The following is a 20,891-nucleotide window of genomic DNA, read 5'->3' as shown; positions in this document are numbered from 1 at the left end:
CAGGACAAAGTGTGATCATTTAGACATCCAAGTCTGTTGTCTGAGGACAACACCCTAAAAAGGTTTACAGTATAAAACGTGCTAGCAGTTTGTCCTGGGACATTGTGAAGTGTCTAAATGATTGTCCTGGGGTTGCGTCACTGATCAATGGCAGGAAAATGACAGTGTGTTCAGCTGCTCACTAAACCCTTCCTGGAAGGGTGATATACGTCCTTGCCAATCCTGGAAAACACACAGGCACAACTGGTCCTGAAATAAAGGTAACATCTGTTCCTAGCCATATAATCAAATGCATGTAAAAAGAAATATTGCTAAAATAAGGACTGATAACTCTATGCATAAGCTCAATTTATCTAATAGCCAATCAGCAGGGATCCAGGTTTTCCATTTGCCACGGAAAAATGTGGATTTTCTCCTTTAAAGGAGAAAAGCATGGGAAACTGCAGGTTTCCTCTTGTAGGCTGGCAGAGTTCCAGCCTTCCCAGCTGCCAGGCACACACGTATGCATATGGCAGCCAAGCAGCATGGTGGAGGGCAGCTCCCACAACTCCACGTAGGTAAGTCTGTGGAGCAGTAGGCCATACACGCCAATTGGGAGGGTCGGGGTGGGTGGGGCATAAGCAACATGTCAGGGAGCAAATAGGGGCATGGTGGAGCATGTGCCCCCTGGCCCCCCCCAGATATGTATACCCACAGCAGGCATGGGGCTGCAGACTGGCCAAACAAGCAGTCAGGAGCCCAGGGGATGGGACCTGGCACATGACAGCAGAGCAGGGTGGCAACAATTCTTGCTGCCACCACCAGGCCCCCTGCACCAGCCATGCTGTCAGCAGTGCAAGGAGTGAGGGGGGTGAGGGTGCTCGATGACCTGGTGAGGGGGCTTCGGGTGCTCGACCACCTGGGTGACAGCAATCATCCCCTGCTGGAATTCACCATCCAGCGCAAGGTGGCAAAGGCATGCAGTAAGGCAGCGGCCCTAGATTTTAGGAGGGCAAACTTCAACGAGCTAAGGAGGATAGTTGGAGAAGCACTGAGGTCCCGGAGGGGAGGGGAGCCAGGTGTCCAAGAAGAGTGGTCGCTCCTTAAGGAGACGATCCTCCAAGCCCAAAGGAAGGTAATCCCAACGAGGATCAAAGGGAGCAGGAGAGCACACAAGCCTCCATGGCTCACCAAAAGCATCCAGGAATGTCTCCTTGCTAAAAAGAAGGCTTACACCCAATGGAAAGAAGGAGTCATCACTAGGGAGGACTATTCTGTAGTTGCTCAGGGATGTAGGGGGGTAGTTAGGAAGGCCAAGGCAAAGATGGAACTGGGACTAGCTTCCCAGATTAAGGACAATAAGAAGTCCTTTTTTAAATACATAGGGGGTAAAAAGAAGGTCCCGGGTAATGTGCGGCCCTTGCAGGACGCGATAGGAAACTTGGTCATCACACCAGATGGCAAAGCTAACATGTTCAATGATTTCTTTGCCTCCGTCTTCCTAAGTAGGGACCAGAACAGCCACCTCCCTGCTGGGCCCCCTTGGACCCCGGGGGAGGCACACCTGGGCCACGGGTTAGCGAGGATTTAGTTAGGGAGTTTCTGGAGGGGTTGGATGTAGTCAAGTCAGCCGGCCCAGATGATTTCCACCCTAGAGTTCTAAAGGAACTGGCCGAGGTCATTGCAAGTCCCCTGGCATGGCTTTACGAGCACTCGTGGTGCTCTGGTGAGGTACCGGAGGACTGGAAGAGGGCCAACGTGGTCCCCATCTTCAAAAAAGGCAAGAAGGAGGACCCGGGAAACTATAAGCCAGCTAGTCTTACCTCGATCCTCGGCAAGCTGTTCGAGAAAATTATGCTGACACACATCCAGGAGGGGCCAGCAGGGGACTGCATGCTTAGGGGCAACCAACACGGGTTCATCAATGGCAGGTCCTGTCAGACCAACCTGGTGGCCTTTTACGATCAGATCACCAGATCATTAGATGCAGGGGTAGCAGTGGATATAGTCTTCCTGGACTTCTGGAAGGCTTTTGACACTGTCTCTCACCCTGTTCTCATTAAGAAACTAGGGGGCTGTGGTGTAGACACCCACACAGTCAAATGGGTCGCCAACTGGCTGGAGGGCCGCACCCAGAGGGTGGTAGTGGATGGGTCCTTCTCAACCTGGAAAGACGTGGGCAGTGGGGTTCCACAGGGCTCGGTCCTCGGGCCCGCGCTGTTCAATATCTTCATCAGTGATTTGGATGAGGGGGTAAAAAGCACCCTGTTCAAATTTGCTGATGACACTAAGATGTGGGGGGACGTGGGCACACTGGAAGGATGCAACAGGCTACAATCAGACCTAGACAGGTTACAAGGGTGGGCGGATGAGAATAGGATGGGTTTCAACACAGACAAGTGCAAGGTGATGCACCTCGGGAGGAACAACCGGCACCATACCTACAGGTTAGGGAACTCCCCTCTTGTCAGCACGGAGGCGGAAAGGGATCTGGGAGTGATCATTGACTCCAAGATGAACATGGGCCGGCAGTGTGGGGAGGCAGTCAGGAAGGCCAACCTCACCTTGGCATGCATCCAGATGCATCTCGAGCAGGTCCAAAGAGGTGATCCTCCCCCTCTATGCGGCACTGGTCAGGCCGCAGCTGGAGTATCGCGTCCAGTTCTGGGCACCGCACTTCAGGAGGGATGTGGACAGCATCGAGAGGGTCCAGAGGAGGGCCACTCGTATGATCAGGGGACAACAGGGCAGGCCCTATGAGGACAGGCTGCGGGACCTGAACCTGTTCAGCCTCCACAAGAGAAGGCTGAGGGGGGGATCTTGTGGCCTGTTATAAACTAGTCAGGGGGGATCAGCAGGCATTGGGGGAGTCACTGTTCCCCCGAGCACCGCCAGGAGCGACCAGGAATAACGGTCACAAGCTGGCAGAGGGTAGGTTTAGGTTAGATATCAGGAGGCGCTACTTCACGGTCAGGGCGGCGAGGGTCTGGAACCAACTTCCAAGAGAAGTGGTGCAGGCTCCTACCCTGGGGGTGTTTAAGAGGAGGTTGGATGAACATCTTGCTGGGATCGTTTGACCCCAGTATTCTTTCCTGCCATGGCAGGGGGTCGGACTAGATGATCTGCTCAGGTCCCTTCCGACCCTACAAACTATGAAACTGTGAGTAACGGACCAGGGCATGGGGCCCCATGCTGCCCTCACCTCCTTCCGCTGCCAGCCACTTGTACACCAGGCTTCAGCTCGGCCCAGCCACTGCCACCGCCGCCACTATCCTTAGGCTGTGGCTTTACCCTGGAAGATGGGGGGTTTGAGGGGAGCGGCAGCAGTGCCTCAGCCAAGGCAGTGGAGTAGAGCTGCAACCCAGCGCACGAGTAACTGGCAGTGGAAGGAGGTGCAGGCAGCATGACCCACCTCCCTTCTCGATCTGTTACTCCCGTTTCCTGCTAGCAGCGCAGCTAGCACAGAAGTCCCACCAATGGCAGCAACAAATCTTGCCACTCAGCTCTGCCCTCCTCTGCCAGATCCTGCCTATGCCAGTTCAGCCAGGCTGCAACACCATGCCCGATGTGGGAATACAAATCTGGGGGGCACATGCAGCCCCCACACACCCCCTCACACTTCACCTATGAGCAGGCACTGCCCCCCCTCCACACAACGCCCTTTGCCCACACTGGTGGGCTGGGCCCTGGGGGCAGGGGACAGTGGATCAGGAGTGAGGGGCACTAGCAGGGCTGGGGTGAGGGGGCTGCAGGTCAGGAGTGAGGGGCATCAGCAGAGGCAGGGGGCCATGGGTTGGGAGTAAGGCATATCAGGGCTGTTTAGCACCACAAAGCAGCAGGGAAGGGACTGCCACAGCTGGACCTGTGTCCTGGTGAGCAAAGGGGGCAGAGGTACCTCTGATATTCTCTGATAAAAAACAAAATTAAAATGCCAAACAACACAGGTATTTAGAATTTATTTTTTTTATAATGATCGAGGCACAGGCAGGCTTCCAAACTGCTTTAAAATGGTAAATATCTCAAAATACATTGCATTTATAATTGATACCTATACATACAGTGGCATTTTGTTTAATCATAGAAAAAAGCAGATGTGGGGGTTAAATTAGAGAATCTTAAATTTTTAAAAAGAGAAAGCCAGGATCCCTGGTGTTCAGCTGGCATTTTCAATTGGTTGCCCCCCATAAAAAGTTAAAGGGCCCTTTTTAGATTTCCACGCAAAACATTACAGCCTACCAAGGCTGTCATAAATACAAAGCAGTTGTTTCAGTAGGTACTGTCTGTAAGGGCACTAACTTTGATACTGTAAAATAATCTCCTGATGCGTGTAATATGGGTGTATTACCTTCACTCCAACATGGGTTTACAGAACTCATCATGAGAACCAATAATAGGTAGAATGGAAACAAGAATAAACAATCTAGTTCAGTGTAGCCAATCTTTTTGGTTTTACCATGAACCCTGTGACATAGTTAAAGTCCCCACAGTGAAGTCATAACCAAATAATCTCAGCTTCCATTTTTAAAGAAAGTTTAAATCCCTCATGGTTGCAAGTATCAACCCTAAAGGTACAGAAGCCAGAAGATAAATAGAATTAGCCAGGAGTATTTTTTTTTTTAAATGTCATAGTTATTAAGCCAATCTTCTATTTTCTGAGGGGTAGAGAGAAGCCTGAAATATCAGTTTTCTTTGTCTGGGGTTGGCAAATAACAATACTGCTCTCTTGCTCTCCTTCAGATGAAGGACTTCTCCCTACATGATGTTCTTCTAATGTGTTCTACAATCTTGTTTTAACTCTACCAAGAAACAAAGATCTCACTACTGCTCTTAGGTACTGAGCTACCATAATTTATCACACATAGCACTCCCCTGAATATAATGTGTACCCTGTTTTAGGCAGGAAAAAGGAGGAAAAAAAAAAAAAGAGAGATCTTACCTTGGACCACAGGTAAGTACCAACTTCACATGCCAGCCACATCTGGTGCACCCAGGCTGGGGCCATGCGGCAGGGCTAGGGCTGGGTCTAACCCCATCAGTGGCCCAAACTGGTGTGCCAAAGTTGAGGCAGTACACAGGGCCTAATCTAGCATGGCAGAGATAGAGCCACACATCAGGGCCTGATCCAACATACTGGATCTGGGGCCACACACTGAGCCCAAGACCACGCAGGATTAATGCCAGATCTGAGGCTGCATGCCGGGTTTGACTGTGGACTGTCCCCATGCACTGGCCCAGCCCAGCGTACAATGCTATGTCACCTAGCTACGGGCTTCATAGGGATCTGCAAATTTGGCAGTGAGGGAGCAGTGGCAGCATTAATTGCTGCGCCTTCACAGCAGTCCTTGGAAGCCAAAGCAGTTAATGCTGCCACCACTCCCCCACCACCAAATCTCCACAACCCCTGGGGAGCAGGATTTTTCATATAACGCACGCTCATCTTTCTCCCACCTGAGGAAAAAACGTGCATGTTTTGTAAGAGAAAAGATGATTATAAAAATGTTAAAATGTTTTTCCTGATGTTTGGCCTACACTTCACTTTTCTATATTTTATTCAAGTTACTCTTGTACCAGCCAATACCAAATGACAATTATAAGGAAAGATGGAAAACACATTGTCTTCTGGTTACTGTGGGCTGGAAGATTTAAATTTTTTAGGTTTTAAATTATATCAGCGGTCAGCAACCTATAGTACACAGAGCCGTTGGATCTGGCCCTCAAATGTGGGACTTTGACCATAGGCACTCTTCTCATGCCACAGGGAGAAGTGCCACCTGTGGGTGCTCTCCCTTTGCTGCTGTTGGAAGAGCAGCTGTAGGTGGGTCTTAGCACCTGCCCATTCATCTCTAACCCAGCATGGGTTGTTCTGGCCCATAGGCAGAAAACGGTGGCTTCTGCTGATTTACATCACTCCTAATGCATTATTTTTCTGCATAATAAAAATGACTGAAATAGTACAGTTGCAAAAATTGTGCTATTATGAAATAGTACATAATTTCTCATACCAGTTGCAAACTTCAACAGCGACTTGAACATTATCTCTTCTGTTTAATTTTTATAGGTAAAGAAAGATTCACAAAAGGGATATTGTTTTTGAGGTTGGTGGAGACTTTTCAGAACTACTTTATCAGTTTAACATTGCCCATTATCCAGGCATGCAGCTTGTCGGAGAGAGTTGACCTCACAAGCAGGCAGTGACAAATCCTGGATTGTTAAATGAATCTGTGGTAAACAGGGTCAAGCTGCAAGGACTGGGCTAGTACTGGTGTTTTTACAAGTCTTATATCCTAGCAACCATCTTGAAATAGTCAATGGTAAAGAGCTATAACATAGAACAAGGTCTACCCTTAAAAAAAAAAACTCAGCAGTTTCTTCCACTCAATACTTCTCTGTGCAACTCCAATCAAAATAATGGAAGAACTAAGCACATGCACAACCCTTTTTTATGTTGTAACATTTTGTTTTATTTTTTTTATTTGTTCATTTTTACCTAAGTCATGAAAAAATAGATGGAGTTTAATGTTTAAAACAAAATTACTCAGTGAGCCCAAAGAAAAACAATGAACACTTCTAATACTTATGTACCCGGTAAGTCTTCAACTACAAACTGCTGCATTAATTAAAATGCTGTTCTATCAAATCAAAATGTTAATCTACAGTGCTGAAAAAAGTTGTTGCAATTGCTTTAATTGTATTATGAAATATATTTCTTGTCAAATATACTTAAAAGATTGAAAGAATTACATTTGCAAATTTTAGGAAATAGATCTGTGAGGCTAACTAAAAGAGACTCAGAATAAAACTGAATTCAAACTGTTTATCAACTAAAGTGCAAAACAGATTACATCAAATCACAGAAATGACGTCTAACTTGAAATGTTATAAACCAGCTTTAATAAAAGATACTATCCATATGCTCTACAACTTACTTCTTCATCAGATTAACAGATTTGTGCTCAAACTGAGTTAGATCAAGAAAGAAAAGAAAAGGGGAAAGGGAGGAATGAGGGAGGGGGGAAGGAGAGAGAGAGGGGAGAGATTTCTTTTGTAGAAAATTAAATGCTTGAGGGAAAAAAGAAGAAAAAGAACCAGCCAGCAGCTCTAAACAGCTTTGGTGCTCAAGTCCTAGTAGTTTCCCAAAGATAATTTTAGCCTGACTTTACAATAGAAAACATATAGCATCTAAATCTCCAGCCTATTCACGAAGGAGGGTGGAGTTTTAAAAATGTCTTGAAATAGATTCCTTTTTATTACAAACAAGTGACATTATAACAACTCCTACAAAAACATGCACACAATAGTTGCACATTTTTCTTTAAAACAAAGGATTATATTTTCATAGTGTGCTAATAAATCATAATTGTAATTTTTAGCCCCTCTCCCCATTCAAGACAATTGGTAAAATGACCATAGTTCACAGAAAGGATAATAAAAGTTTTAAAACATCAACCAGAAGCTACTGAGCTTAATTCGTAGGGATGATCCTCACAGAATCAATACAGCTAGTGACTAAGGCCTCGGATAAAATTAAAACAGATGATCCTTAGCCTTCATTAATAACACCTTCAAGGTTTAAAATATGAAAAAGCTAAACATTAGTGTTCTCTCCACATTATGTTTTGTCTTAAGCAACACATGTAATTAAAATATAACTGATGTTAACTATTTGTAAAGCATGCCAAAAGGTCACCGTAAGTAAATCCTCTGATAATAAAAAAGTGAACGAGAGGGGATTACACAGCTAATGCCCACGGATGAAGTAAGGTCACAGAAGCTAGACATGACAGAGGATTAGACAGGATCTTTCAAGCACTCCAACTGAACATTAATGGAATCTCGATTGTTCTTAATTTAAATGTTAGAACGATGTTAAAATATTGATATGCATGACAGCCTAAGACCTTTTACTTTCTTGCAGCAGACAAATAATGAAAACAGCATTAAGCAAGTGTGACAACATTGCCAGCAAATTAGAAATTTTCTAAATATATATATGGATATTAAACATTTATATTTATAGACATTAGAAAGCCATGCGATTTACTGGTAAAGTATTACTGGCAACAAAAAGCAAAAAGGCACATACCGGTATATGTCATTATCATGTTCCAGCAGACTCCAGTGTCTCATATATCAGCGCCCCATGTATTTTGTCAAATACACTTTAGTTAAACAGCCCCTGCCACCATTTTTAAACATGGGGGCACCAATACATAAGATGCTCTGGGCACTTTAATTACAGCAGCTCTCAGAGCCACTCTAATTAAAAATGCCTTACCCACAATTCCTGAAACATGTGTATGAATGCCCATACATTGCAAATATGTAGGATCAGTCACTGAAGTGAATCTGCCATTGTCTTATGATCAAATTTTCTCCCCTATGACTAGCCAAACTAACTAAGCTTGGTGCTGTGGCTCACTATGGCCAAAAGAATTGAAGCATATTACAGACTGTCACGGCGTGGGGTCCTCAGGGATGGCCGTGATACCCCTAGGTCCCCTTGTCAATGTCAGTCTGGCCCAACAGGCACCCTCTTTCTCACCTTGTCACTGCGCCCTCTGGCACTGGGGTCCTCTCTCCCCCTTGTCACTGCGCCCACACTGACACTGGGGCCTGTTCACCCCACAAACACTGTGCCCATGCTGGCGCTGGGGTTTCCCCATACTGCAGTGGGTCCCCAATGAGGCCTCCTCCTTCCCCAGTAGCCTCAGTCTGATCCTCCGGTATTATCAAACAGTAAACAAAACATGAGCCCCTGGGCTGTAACACAACACCAACGTTCAGGGTGTGCTCTGCCCCTTTTAGAAGAATCCAACGTCTTCCCTGGCACTAACTGTCTAGTAGGCAAGGGTACCTCATTAGTCCTAAGAGCAGCATATCTGGTGGTTGTAGCGTCTCTGGGCCATTCCTTCCTGGAGGCTCCTTCCTCTGGCTGCTGGCAGGGAACTGAACTCCCTAGTCCCAGCCCTGGGGTTTATATGGGCTCAGTGCCCCGCCTCTTCCAGCCAGCTGACCAGGTGCAGGTGCAGGCTAATTTGCTTGTTAGCCTGTTGCCATGGTAAACTGCACCTGAGCTCCTGTCTGGCTCTTTGGGCTCTCCCCCAGGCAATTTCTGCTCTCACAGGAGCAGGCACCTTAGTGCCCTGCAACAGACACACACGAATCAAACATCACATGGAGCTGCTCCATGGCCACTACTCTAAACAGTGAGCCAAATTAAACTCTAGTACAGGGGTCGGCATCATTTTTGACCAGTGTGTCAAAAACACCCCAACCTTGACTTGTAAGATGTTGATCTATCAGGGAGGAACAAAACAGGAGAGCTGCAAGCGGCCTGATCCCTGTTGTAGCAGCACAGCCCAGCTTCTTCCCTGCCATTGGAGTTCGCCTGGGAACTGGCTGAGGCCGCATGCTCCAGGACCATGGTTGTCATGGTCAACTACCCAAACATCTTGTGGGAGGATCACTCAGCAAAATCCAAGCAGTAGCAAAGCTTCCTATCCATCCACCGTAAAGCTGGCAAGTCAGTCAGCAATCCTAAAGTACGTGACTTCAGGAAAGCCAACTCCGACAAGCTCAGAAGACCTGTCAGTGAGGCCCTAAGGCACCATGACCCCAGGGGGAGGGGAGTTTAGGAAGAATGGTTGCTCCTCAAGGGAGTGATCCTCAATGCACAAGCTAACTCTATTCCATCTCAGAGGAAAAGCAGCAAGAGGGCACAGCAGCCCCCCTGGCTCTCCAGGGAGCTAGCAGACCTCCCGAAGCTAAAAAGTAAGGTCTACAAAGGATGAAGGATGGGATTCACCACCAAGGAGAAATATTCTGCACTGGTCTGGTCCTGTAGGGAGCCAGCCAGGAAAACCAAGGCTGCAACTGAACTCCAACTAGCTTTGAGTATCAAGAACAATAAAGAGTCCTTTTTCAGATATGTGGGGAGCTGGAGGAAAAGCAAGGGCAGCACTGGACCCCTGTTAAACCAAATGGGACAACTGACAATTGACACCCAGGAAAAAGCCAACCTATTAAATGGGGACTTTGCATCGGTCTTTCATCAGTCCCATGGGACGCCCACGCACACTATAGGACAGGGAGGTCTGGGTGAGGGAGATCCCCTGCCCTCCATAAATGCTGATCTCGTGAAGGAACACCTTGAGAGGCTGGATACCTTCAAGTCTGCCAGCCCTGACAATCTACACCCCAGCGTACTCAAGGAGCTGTTGAGCATCATAGCCCAGCCTGGCACAGATCTTTGAGAACTCCTGGCGCTCCGGTGTAGTGCCCAAAGACTGGAAGAAGGCCAATGTGGTGCCTATCTTCAAGAAAGGAAGGAAAGTGGATCTGGCAAACTATAGGCCCATCAGCCTGACCTCTATCCCAGGGAAGGTCTTAGAAAAGAGTCCATCCTTAATGGACTGGCCGACGCCAACATCCTGAGGGATAGCCAGCACAGGTTTGTTGCGGGTAGGTCTTGCTTGACCAATCTCATTTCCTTCTACGATCAGGTGACCTATCACCTGGACAAGGGAGAAGAGATTGATGTCGTATCTTGACTTCAAAAAAGCCTTTGATCTGGTATCCCATGATCACCTCTTGGCAAAACTGGCCAATTGTGACCTTGGGTCCACCACGATCTGCTGGCTGGGAAATTGGCTTCGTGGTTGGACCCAGAGGGTGGTAATTGACAGAAGTCAATCATCATGGTGTCCTGTTACCAGTGGGGTCCCCCAAGGCTCTGTCCTTAGACCCATATTGTTCAACATCTTCATTAATGATGTGGACACTGGAGTCAGGAGTGGACTGGCCAAGTTCGCCGATGACACCAAACTTTGGGGCAAAGCATCCACACCAGAAGACAGGCGGGTGATCCAGGCTGACCTGGACAAGCTCAGCAAATGGGCGGACGAGAACCTGGTAGTGTTTAACACTGAAAAATGCAAGGTTCTTCACCTTGGGAAGAAAAACCTGCAACATCCTTATAGGCCCCGCAGCGCTACGCTAGCTAGCACTACGGAAGAAAGAGACTTGGGGGTCACCATTGACCACAAGATGAACATAAGCCTTAAATGCAATGCTGTGGCTAGTAAAGTGACCAAAATGCTGGCTTGCATCCATAGATGCTTCTCAAGCAAATCCTGGGATGTCATTCTCCCCTTGTACTTGACCTTGGTGAGGCCGCAGCTGGAGTACTGCACCCAGTTTCGGGCCCCACAATTCAAAACGATGTGGAGAAGCTTGAGAGAGTCCAGAGAAGAGCCACACGCATGATGAGAGGTCAGGAAAACAGACCTTACAATGACAGGCTGAGAGCCATGGGGCTCTTTAGCCTGGAAAAGCGCAGGCTCAGGGGTGATCTGATGGCCACTTACAAGTTTATCAGGGGTGACCACCAGTGTCTGGGGGAATGTTTGTTCACCAGAGCTCCCCAAGGAATTACAAGGTTGAACGGTTATAAACTACTGCAAGACCGTTTCAGGCTGGACATAAGGAAGAATTTCTTTACTGTCCGAGCCCCCGACGTCTGGAACAGCCTGCCATCGGAGGTGGTTCAAGCACCTACATTGAACACCTTCAAGAGCAAATTGGATGCTTATCTTGCTGGGATCCTATGATCCCAGCTGACTTCCTTCCCTTTAGGCGGGGGGCTGGACTGGATGATATTCCGAGGTCCCTTCCAGCCTTAATGTCGATTAAATTAAATCTATGAAACCTGCCCCAAGACGCATATGCCAAGCAAAATGCATTCATGTGCCATGCTCTGCCATGAGTACAGGGGGTTGCTGACCCCTGCTCTAGTAAATCTTGGACTCACCCATGCCTATAAAGGGGAGTCCAGCACAATGTACCTCAGATCATGGGAGGGTGAGGCCAAGGCATAGCTGGAGCCCCTAGATCGGGGTGGCACAAGGGGCGACTAAAGCCACTCCAAAATTCACCATAGCCCCCCCACCCCCACCTCCAGCGCTGCCCCAGACCCACTTCCCCGCCCCCCCAGGCCACTGCCATTCACCGCATGCAGCTGAACCTGCCCCATTCCTGCCTGCAATGGTGAACGCTCCTGACCCAGCCAAAATAGTAAGTGTGGCCAGAAGATATATAGCGCAGCTCCCCCACCCCAATTTTCTGTCTAGCCCACCTCAGGGCCCCACTGGGAAGGGGCTGGCACCGCCCTCGCCCTGAATCAGTGGGAGCTACCGGCAAGACAGGCAGAGAACAGGCACACAAATGGGGAGGATCCCTCCCCCACCAGCGTCACCACTCCTGCTGTCCCTAGAGGCCCAAAACCATTCCTGCCCCACTCCTGTCCTGTGCTGCAGAGAATGGGTATGCAAGGAGCCCAGCTCAGCTGAGACAGTGGCAGCAGCACGCAGTTTCCTCCTTCCAGGGCCTGCTCCCTGCCCATCACCCTCTCTTTCTGCCACAAGCATCTCTCACTGACCAGGCGCAGGGCTCAATAATATTTTTGTCAAAAATAACAACTACATGGCACCAGATAGTTACTGGTGCCATTGGTGTCATGGATGACTTCCCTGTCTATTCCTGACCCAAGGTATTGTAATTCTGCACCAGATCTGTAACCAGAACAGTATGTGCTGCCCAAAGTATACCAGCCAGAAGGTTTTCAGGGAGACATGAATCCACTCCTTGTGAATGTGAATAGGATGACTACAATCTTGCCTTTGATGTGCACATTTGAGACAAGGAACAATGTTTTTTGATGCATCTGACTGACTGAGGTTTCTGGGCACTTCTGCCATGTAAGTAATCTAGGAGGAAGTTTGAAGGAGGCAAACAGAACTGTTTAAGAAGTTTTTTTCTGCTCCTCTGAACAAGAATGACTTCAGGAAACAAGACATCTTCAACACAGCTAGTTCATAAAATAGAGTGAGGGCTGTGATGTGGACTATGAATAGAAGTAGCTGTGTGCTGTTTTTCTGCTATATACCACTCTTACGCTGCTATTCTGTGAATAAACATCTATGGCTGATGAAGCAATTTCCATTCCTAGGAGAAGAACTAAAATAGCTTATTCATACTGCAGGGTAAGACACGAATTTTAAGAGCATCTTCTTTCCATACCTGTCGTTTACTTGCCTCTTGTTGGGCCAGCTTTTCACCTATTGATGTTACCACTGGAAAGGTGACAGAAAAGTTTAAACAAAATAGACTGTTCCCGAAAAACTACTGGCAAGAGACAGTTCCTGAAGCTAAATTACATGTCTTGGATAAAAGCATGGCACATCTGGGAAGAACAACTTTTTGATGTTGGGAAGCTCATGGCAATACTGCAGGCTTCAATAACAAGGATACTTCAGTATTTCATTGCTGTAATCCATCGAATCAGCTTTAAATAAAAATGCCAAAAAGCCCTGCTGATGCACCCAATCTATAGACACTGCAGAGCCAGGCTGAACTAAAGTGCTGCTTCTTCCAGTAAAGAGCATTTTGGGAGGGGGGAGTGGAGGGGGGGCGGGGTTCTACTTATGTCAGCACCCAGGGAGCTCAATTCCAAAGTCCTTGCTCAAGAACTGTGGTAAGGACTAAGGACTGAGTAAAGTCATTTTAGATTTTCTCCCTGGAGTTTATTAAATAGAACTAACTAAATTAATCTAAATGGACAAAAAATACCCATCTAATAGTTACGTGGAATTTATTTTTAAATAGCCCAAAACTTTTGGAAAGTGCGAATTTTGAGAAATTTTGCTACATGACTGAGGTCACATGTCAAGACTTTTTTTCTATAAAGAGAAGCCTATGAATAAAACACGAGGCAACAACTAAATCAATTCTGGTTACATTCTGCCCAGCAAATAACCTAGAGATTGTCAAGGAAATGATGTACAGTAGATACCAAGGACAGAACATTTTCTTTCTTATATACTTGGTCTTTAAGACAATGAGGCTGGTGATAATATCTAGAAGAAATAAATCTTTAAGTTGGACCTATGTTGTACTTTATAGGGCAAAAGTGACATTTAGAGGACATTCATCTCTTATTTTCAGCTCTTCAATTGCTTCATGTGTAGTGTACTCTGCAATAAAGATAGACAGCAATGTTCAGCCAAGCAGCTCAGAATTTTACATCTCCTAAACTGTTATTATTAAGGCCAAGATTTAAATGAAGATTTTTTCCTTTTCTTTTTCTTTTGATGTAATGCTGTATTTTGTCACTGTTTGCATTCTTTATTTCATACTCATAACTGCTCCAGCTTCTACACACTGGAGGTGAGTTTTTTCCTAATTAGCATTACTGTTGTTATACTGAATTATTATTTACAGTCTAAAGAGCCACTGTGAAACATGAAAATAAAACATTTTATAAATGTGAACTGGTTACTAGGATTTTTTCTAATTTAAAATGGAGTCATTTCACATACATTGTAACTACTTCCCATAACATTTCTTAGGCTAACTTTATTTTACAGCTATTACAATAATGGCAAAAATCAGATAAATGTTAAAGGTAGTTTTAAAATTATCAACAAGTATAAAGTACACAGCAGTGTTCCAGCGACCCTACTCAATCAAGTTATGTATAAATACTAAGTGATTTAATATGTCATAGACAGCACAATGCCTACACACACTATTTGCCCACAATGTAAAATTTCCTTGATTTTATCAGTTCTCTGTATCTATTCTCCTTAGACCCTTTACATTAGCATGATAAAGTTTTTATATAAACAAATTATCCATATATTTGTTAATAATCTGATCTTATTATGCTTTTAAACATTGTTGACTAATTTACATAAGAAATTGTGGATTATAACTGAATTGTAAAAAAATAGAGACTGAATAAACAAAATAGGAAGATAGAATTTAGATTCAGAAGTATCTACAAATCTTACCTTATCCTTAATGCTGCTGCATAGGTAACAAGGAACCGACTGGAATTAATTATTGGTTAGTTTTCAAGTCTTTGCTTGGCAGGAATTAGCTCGCAAAAATGAAAAACAAACTAACAAAATTAATGTAATTAATGTAATCTGCAGCCACGTAAATATACAGCAACACCTGAAACTGTAAAAGCTGTAATACCAGAAAGCCTTCGATGTCAAGGTATTTATTGTTAAGTGCAATGATTCAGATATACCAATATGAAAGTCTGGAGGAAGAACAAATAGAAGAAAGCACCCAAAGCTGATTAAAGTCCAGTAATGCTGCCTATACATTTCAAATTCATCTTGCCATTTTATGGAAAACCAACAAAAACAAAATCAATTTTAGGAATCCATCCATTAATTATCATATTAGATTACTGGTGCTCAACCTTTTTCCCTAGCAGGGCAGACGGGCAATGCCCAGTCTATCTATGGCTGGTGGCCCCGATTCAGTGCCCTGGGCAAGCACAGAGTAGGGCAGGAGGTTTCTCAGTCCCAATTCAGCCCTGTCAAGGAAGGAGATGTGGCTCAGCCCTGATCTGGCTTTATGGGGTGAAGGGGCATGGGAATTTGGCAGCAGGAGAGGGTGGCAGCATTAATGGCCACTGCTCCCCCACTGACAAAATTCCTGACCCATGCGAAGCTCCACAGGCCAGATGCCATGGCTCCATAGCCCTCTGCAGGCCAAAGGTTGAGCACCCCTGCTTTAGATTCATCCACCAGCCATTTCTCTCCCTGGCCGTGCATAGATGAAATGAGAGGCATGTGTGCACAACACTTTAAACCGGCTAAATGCTTTTGCACCACTTTAAATGTGTCAGCGTTTGCACACATCGGTGGCATACCGTACATTAATTCCAGCTGCTGTAGGAAATTTGGTGGCGTAATGAGCCTTAAATGACTTGGGGCACAGTAAACTAAAACTCCTCAAAACTCCTCAAAGGAGTTTTAGTTTGCTGCCCCTACAGTCGTGGAGCAAAGCATGGGGCTCCATGCAGCTCCATGGCTCTGCAGGCAGCCTGGCAGCAGCCTGGGAAAGCAGCTCTGCCCAAGAGAAGCAGTGAGCCTAGTCTTTTTATCCCTCCCCACCCTTCCCCGGAGCCTGCCTGCCTGAGCTGCGCAGGGGCCCGGTGCTTCATTCTGCAGCTGCGGTGCCCCCCAGGATGACCAGAGCCAGGTGCCTGCAGGTGGGTGCCACGTGGGAGGGGGCTGCCGCTGCCACAGAGGGAAGCACCAGCCCCTCCACTGCAGCCCAGAGACCACTCCACTCACCTGCTTCTCCAGCAGGGAGGGGAGGGCGAGCTGCTGGCAAATCAGCAGGGTGTGCGCACAACACAGGGGTTTAAATCAGCCCTAAATTGAAGCAGTGTTTTTTATAACTCACCACTTCAATTTAGGGCCCCCGCATGCCCCCTGTTCCTTACTGCTGGCCTCCCTCTCTCAGTTGCATCTGAAGTTTGGGGTGTGAACTCTTTAGTAGAGGAAATAGGGCTTGCTATGTCCTCTGTGAAATAACTTTCATGTTTCAGAGTTCCATAAGTGAAGGATGTATCCAGTTTACTACTCAGTTCCAGATTAATCTTTGACTAAATTAAATTAGGGTTTAAAGGAGGCTCCACTTCTGAACTTAAGTTTCTATTGAACTGACACAGAGGCATCACCAGAGTAACACTATCTACACTGCCCACTATTAAGCACTGTAAACTCATGTCTGGGCCAGTCACAGTTCACTTCCAATTACTCCTTGAAACCTATTTTATCTGCTAGCATTGCTGAGTAGAAAACAGATAGAGGCAACTGTAAAACATACAAGATAACTTCAAAAAAAACAAGCTAGACAAGGCATTTGATTTAGAGGTTTTAACTGGGTTAATGAACATTTGCCTAGTATACAACATGTCATCCCGTTATGCCAGAGATTCTTATTCAAGAGTAATCTCAGAATCCTGGCTCTTCAGATGAGATAAGAGCAAGAACCATCATAGAGGTGACACTTTTAGTTACCAGGGGCAAGGTTAGCTACCACTGCTCTAACCACATTTCTCTGATACTGATAGAACTGCGACAACAAGAAAGGGATGAAATCTGGGCTACGTGACAGACTGGGTGAAAATCCCAGAAGCACACTCAGACTGACCCAATAGTTTCTGTCACTGTCTCTAGGTAATGCAAGCCCCCTTGCCATATAGCAAGACTGCGTAATGAGGACAAAAGACAAGGAAAACGTATACTTTGAAATCTAGTCTTTCATCTCTGGGTTAGTGGTTCAATCACACCCCAGATCGCCAAGCAAAGGGCATTAGCTAGACAGAAAAGACTATGTGCAACAGAAGCAAAGGGAGAATAAGAAAGATCTGACCAGAGAAAGATCACTGACCAGTGTGAAGGGAGTTTGTGACCTCAGTCCAACTCCTAGCACCCACATCATTGAAACTGCCAGGATTAATGAAAACCCATACTGGGATTCTCAGCAAGAATTTAACATCCACAGAGTGATGATCAACTACTTACTCCTGCAAGCTGTCCCTCAGGTCAAGGTTGAGATGAAGAAGAAAGATGAGGTGAGAAGGCAGTAAGAGAAGTATTCCTCAACACTCCTGCCCATACACATGTTCTCTGGCAAAAGGAAGTCACTATTTGCTTGTAAGAATATAGTATTTTTCAGAAGCATTAAATCAACTTAAAAATAAAAGGGGAGAGGAGGAACAGTACAGACTCTTTCAGAGAAATCAAACCTGACAATTCATTCCTATTGAAAAAGTTATTTCCTAAACATATAATTCCCATATCATTCCAAGATTGCAGTACTTATGTCAAAAACAGTATGTTACTGAAACATCTTCAAAACGACATTCAGTGACAAAATAACTTTTCCCTCATACCATCAGAAAAATGTGAAAAAAGATGAAAGCCACAATCATCTCATACTAGATGCTCAGAAACAACCATTACATTGAGAAGCAGAAGTTTGCTACAATGAAGTTACACTTCCACAGCTCTGAATTATAAGCCAAGTAAAGGAGTCCAAATCTGAAATAGGGATTTAAACAGTTTTAGATCAAATCAGACAAAACATGAATAAAATAGTATCAAATATTACACACAGTATAATAGGCAAAAATCATTTGAGTAAAATTAGAGCTGATAACAGCATAAATCATGGGAATGTGAGTGTAATGATTTGTAGGAATCATTTAAATACCCAGTTTATTTTAGCCACCTAGTATACAAGAAAGGACACCCATCTTGCAAACATGTATGTGCCTAATTTTAACCATATGTCATTCCACTTGTCACCTGCTTAACAGCTAGGCATGTCCACCGTCACGATCTTGAGAAATACTCTATACTATGAACTAGTAAAAATAAACCAAGCCCCTAGGTCCTTCATTTAAAATGGATAAACAGCATCGGTCACTCATATTATGATCACCTATATCTCACTGTGGACATTAATGTATCTTTGGACGTTTCAAGGTTTTAGACATTAAATGTGCCTGATCTCCTTCCAGGTCATGTTGTACTCTGAAGTATCTAGTTACAAAGCCTGCAATTGTTAAGATGACCACAGTGTATCCATATAGTGCATTACTAGTCCTGGTTAATGCAATGAGAACTGTAAGCACGAGGAACTGAGTTTCTGATACAGGTAACTAATGCCTCAAACTTTTCAAACTTAGGGGAGTCACAAGTGGCAAAGTGTATACAAGAAGCTACTCTCCTATCACATGAGGCAAAGGCCAACCCGTCTATACCTGTGTCTTTGCACCTGTGAATCTGGGAGCACACAAGGGTGTGGAGAGGGGTACATGTCAGTGTACCAAGATGGGTGCACATCCTGGGCGGTGTGGGTGCTTATGTTTCAAGGTAAAACATGTTCCCCTCAAAGCAGTGGACAGCGGAGGAAGGAAAAGGAAAGGAATCTCAGCCTACACTCCCCTGTAGAAAAACCTGCAATTTGTGCAGACAGATGTGTGGCTCATCATCAGTGAGGTGTGGTGGAGATCATCCTCCAACAGAGAGACTGCCAATGAGGTGCTCACGGGCACAGAAAGGCACTTCCAGCAAAGCCCGCCAGCATGCAGGGGTGCAGGAGCAGCCTGTGGGGTGGCTGCACCCCCTGATCCCAGCCTGCTCTTCCCCACCAGCACAGGCACACCAGGCTGCAGGAGCCTCTGGGGACTTGGGAAACTCCAAAAGCCCCCTCCCTTCCCCTTCTCGCTCAGAAGGGACCCCCTGCATCTTCTACCGGGCTGGGCTCGGCCAGCCGCGAGCCGGCGACTGGAGAGCTACCCCCGCGGGGAGGGAGAGGGGAAGGCAGGGAGAGCTTGCGCCCCTCGAGGGGCTGTCCCCTACCTGCCCGGTCCTGCACGCGGACCACGAGGTCCCAGGCGGCCGCCTGCTCCCGGTCCAGGGCCGCCGCCAGTGTCACGGCGCCGCTGTCCCGGTCCACGCGCAGCGGCGACTGCTCGGCGGGCGGCGACACGAGCTCGAACCAGGCGGAGGCGAAGCCGGCGGGGGCCAGCGCGGCCAGCACGGAGCCGGCCCGCGCGTCCTCGGCCACGGCCAGCGCCAGGGGCCCGCGGGGCGGGCGCGGGGCGCGGCGGCGGCGGCGGCGGAGCGGCGCGGGCTGCGGCAGCAGCTCCAGGTGCAGCGGCGCGCTGAGCAGGGGCGGGCGGCCGCGGTCGCGGGCGAAGAGGCGCAGCGGCAGCGGCGCCCGCGCGTGCAGCAGGGAGCGCACCAGCAGCACGCGCCCGCTGCGCGGCTCCACGAAGAAGTGCGCGCTGGGCGGCCGGGCCAGGTAGCGCAGCTCCGCGTTGGCGCCCGCGTCCGCGTCCTCGGCCCGCGCCTGCCACACGGCGGAGCGCAGGGGCAGCGTCTCGGGCAGCGGCAGCCGCAGCCGGGTCGGCCCGCCGGGCCCCAGGAAGCGCGGCGCGTTGTCGTTGGCGTCCCGCACCAGGATGCTGAGCGCGGCCAGCTCCGCGGGCGCGGCCCCCGCGCCGCAGCTCAGCGCCAGGCGCAGCGCGTAGCGCGCCCGCGCCTCGCGGTCCAGCGGGAGGCTGGTGCGCAGCCAGACGCGGCCGGAGCGCGCGTGCAGCGCCGCCTGGAAGTGCCCCGCGCCCTCGCCCAGCAGCAGCAGCCGCCAGCGCCGCCCGCGCACCTGCGCGCACCACGGCTCCGCGCCCAGCCGCGTCAGCGGGATGCTCAGGCCGCTCACCCGGGTGCCCGCCGGCCAGTTCTCCGCCACGTGGCCCGCGAACGACGGGCTCCGGCGCCCCGCGCCCGGCAGCGCCCAGCACAGCAGCGGCAACAGCAGCCGCCACCGCGCAGCCATGGCTCCGGCGCCGTCTGCCGGGCAGGTGCGCCCGGGGGGGCGGGCGCCGGCCGGCCCCTCCCCCGCCGCTGCCCCGCGAGCCGGCGGGACCGAGCGCTGCTTCTCCGCCCGCCCGCCCGCGTGTGCCGGGCGCGCCCAGGAGCGGCTCTCGCCCGCGCTGCCGCAGGGGCAGCCGTGCCGGGCTCTCCGCGCTGCTGAGCGGCAAGGGGAAGGAGGGAGGAGCGGCGGGGACGGGGTGCCACAGGGAAGGGGCGCGTGGAGGGAGACCGGCCTGACTTCCAGTCCTGTGCTGCTGGCCGGACTGGGAGATTTTTATCCGTTCTGAGTGAAAAAAGATTAAGAGAATTTCCTTCCGTTTTAACCCAGAAGAGGGGCGGAGGCGAGGGGATGCATTCCTCTTCCGTCAACCAAAAGCCGGACACTTCTGACTTCAGTTCCACCTGTGTCAATTGAGAGGAACTCGGCTGAAGTCTAGATTTACCCTTCTGGGAAGGAGAGCAGTGTTTGGTCCTGCGTGAGGAACGGTTACTGAACAGTCACCAGCGCGATGCATTAATATATCATCTCCATAAAAAATGTCTCCCTCTCTCACTCGTGCACCAAGTACCTGGAGATCAGCAGTAGCAGTAGCCACCCTGGTCTCAGAAGCATTGCCGAGGCAGCAGGAGGAACTTCCCTTGCACTTTGGTGAGGCA

The 20,891-nt window shown here is 48.1% G+C and overlaps 1 protein-coding gene across 1 annotated transcript in view; it reads right to left on the bottom strand.

Moving 5' to 3' along the window:
* Nucleotides 1-20,196, bottom strand: part of LOC149857179 (neural-cadherin-like) — a 136,619-nt gene extending 116,423 nt beyond the window's left edge. Inside the window, exon 1 of the mRNA XM_090063271.1 lies at nt 19,218-20,196. Coding sequence (XP_089919397.1) covers nt 19,218-20,196 — 979 coding nt within the window. The remainder of the gene's footprint in view (nt 1-19,217) is intronic.
* Between the last annotated feature and the right edge of the window lie 695 nt (nt 20,197-20,891).

The sequence above is a fragment of the Crocodylus siamensis genome, chromosome 9 (genome assembly GCF_052110815.1).
Source record: "Crocodylus siamensis isolate JL-2025a chromosome 9, ASM5211081v1, whole genome shotgun sequence".
NCBI lineage: Eukaryota > Metazoa > Chordata > Crocodylia > Crocodylidae > Crocodylus > Crocodylus siamensis.
Note: the sequence above shows the minus strand (reverse complement) of the source record. Positions and strands in the feature narration are given on the sequence as shown.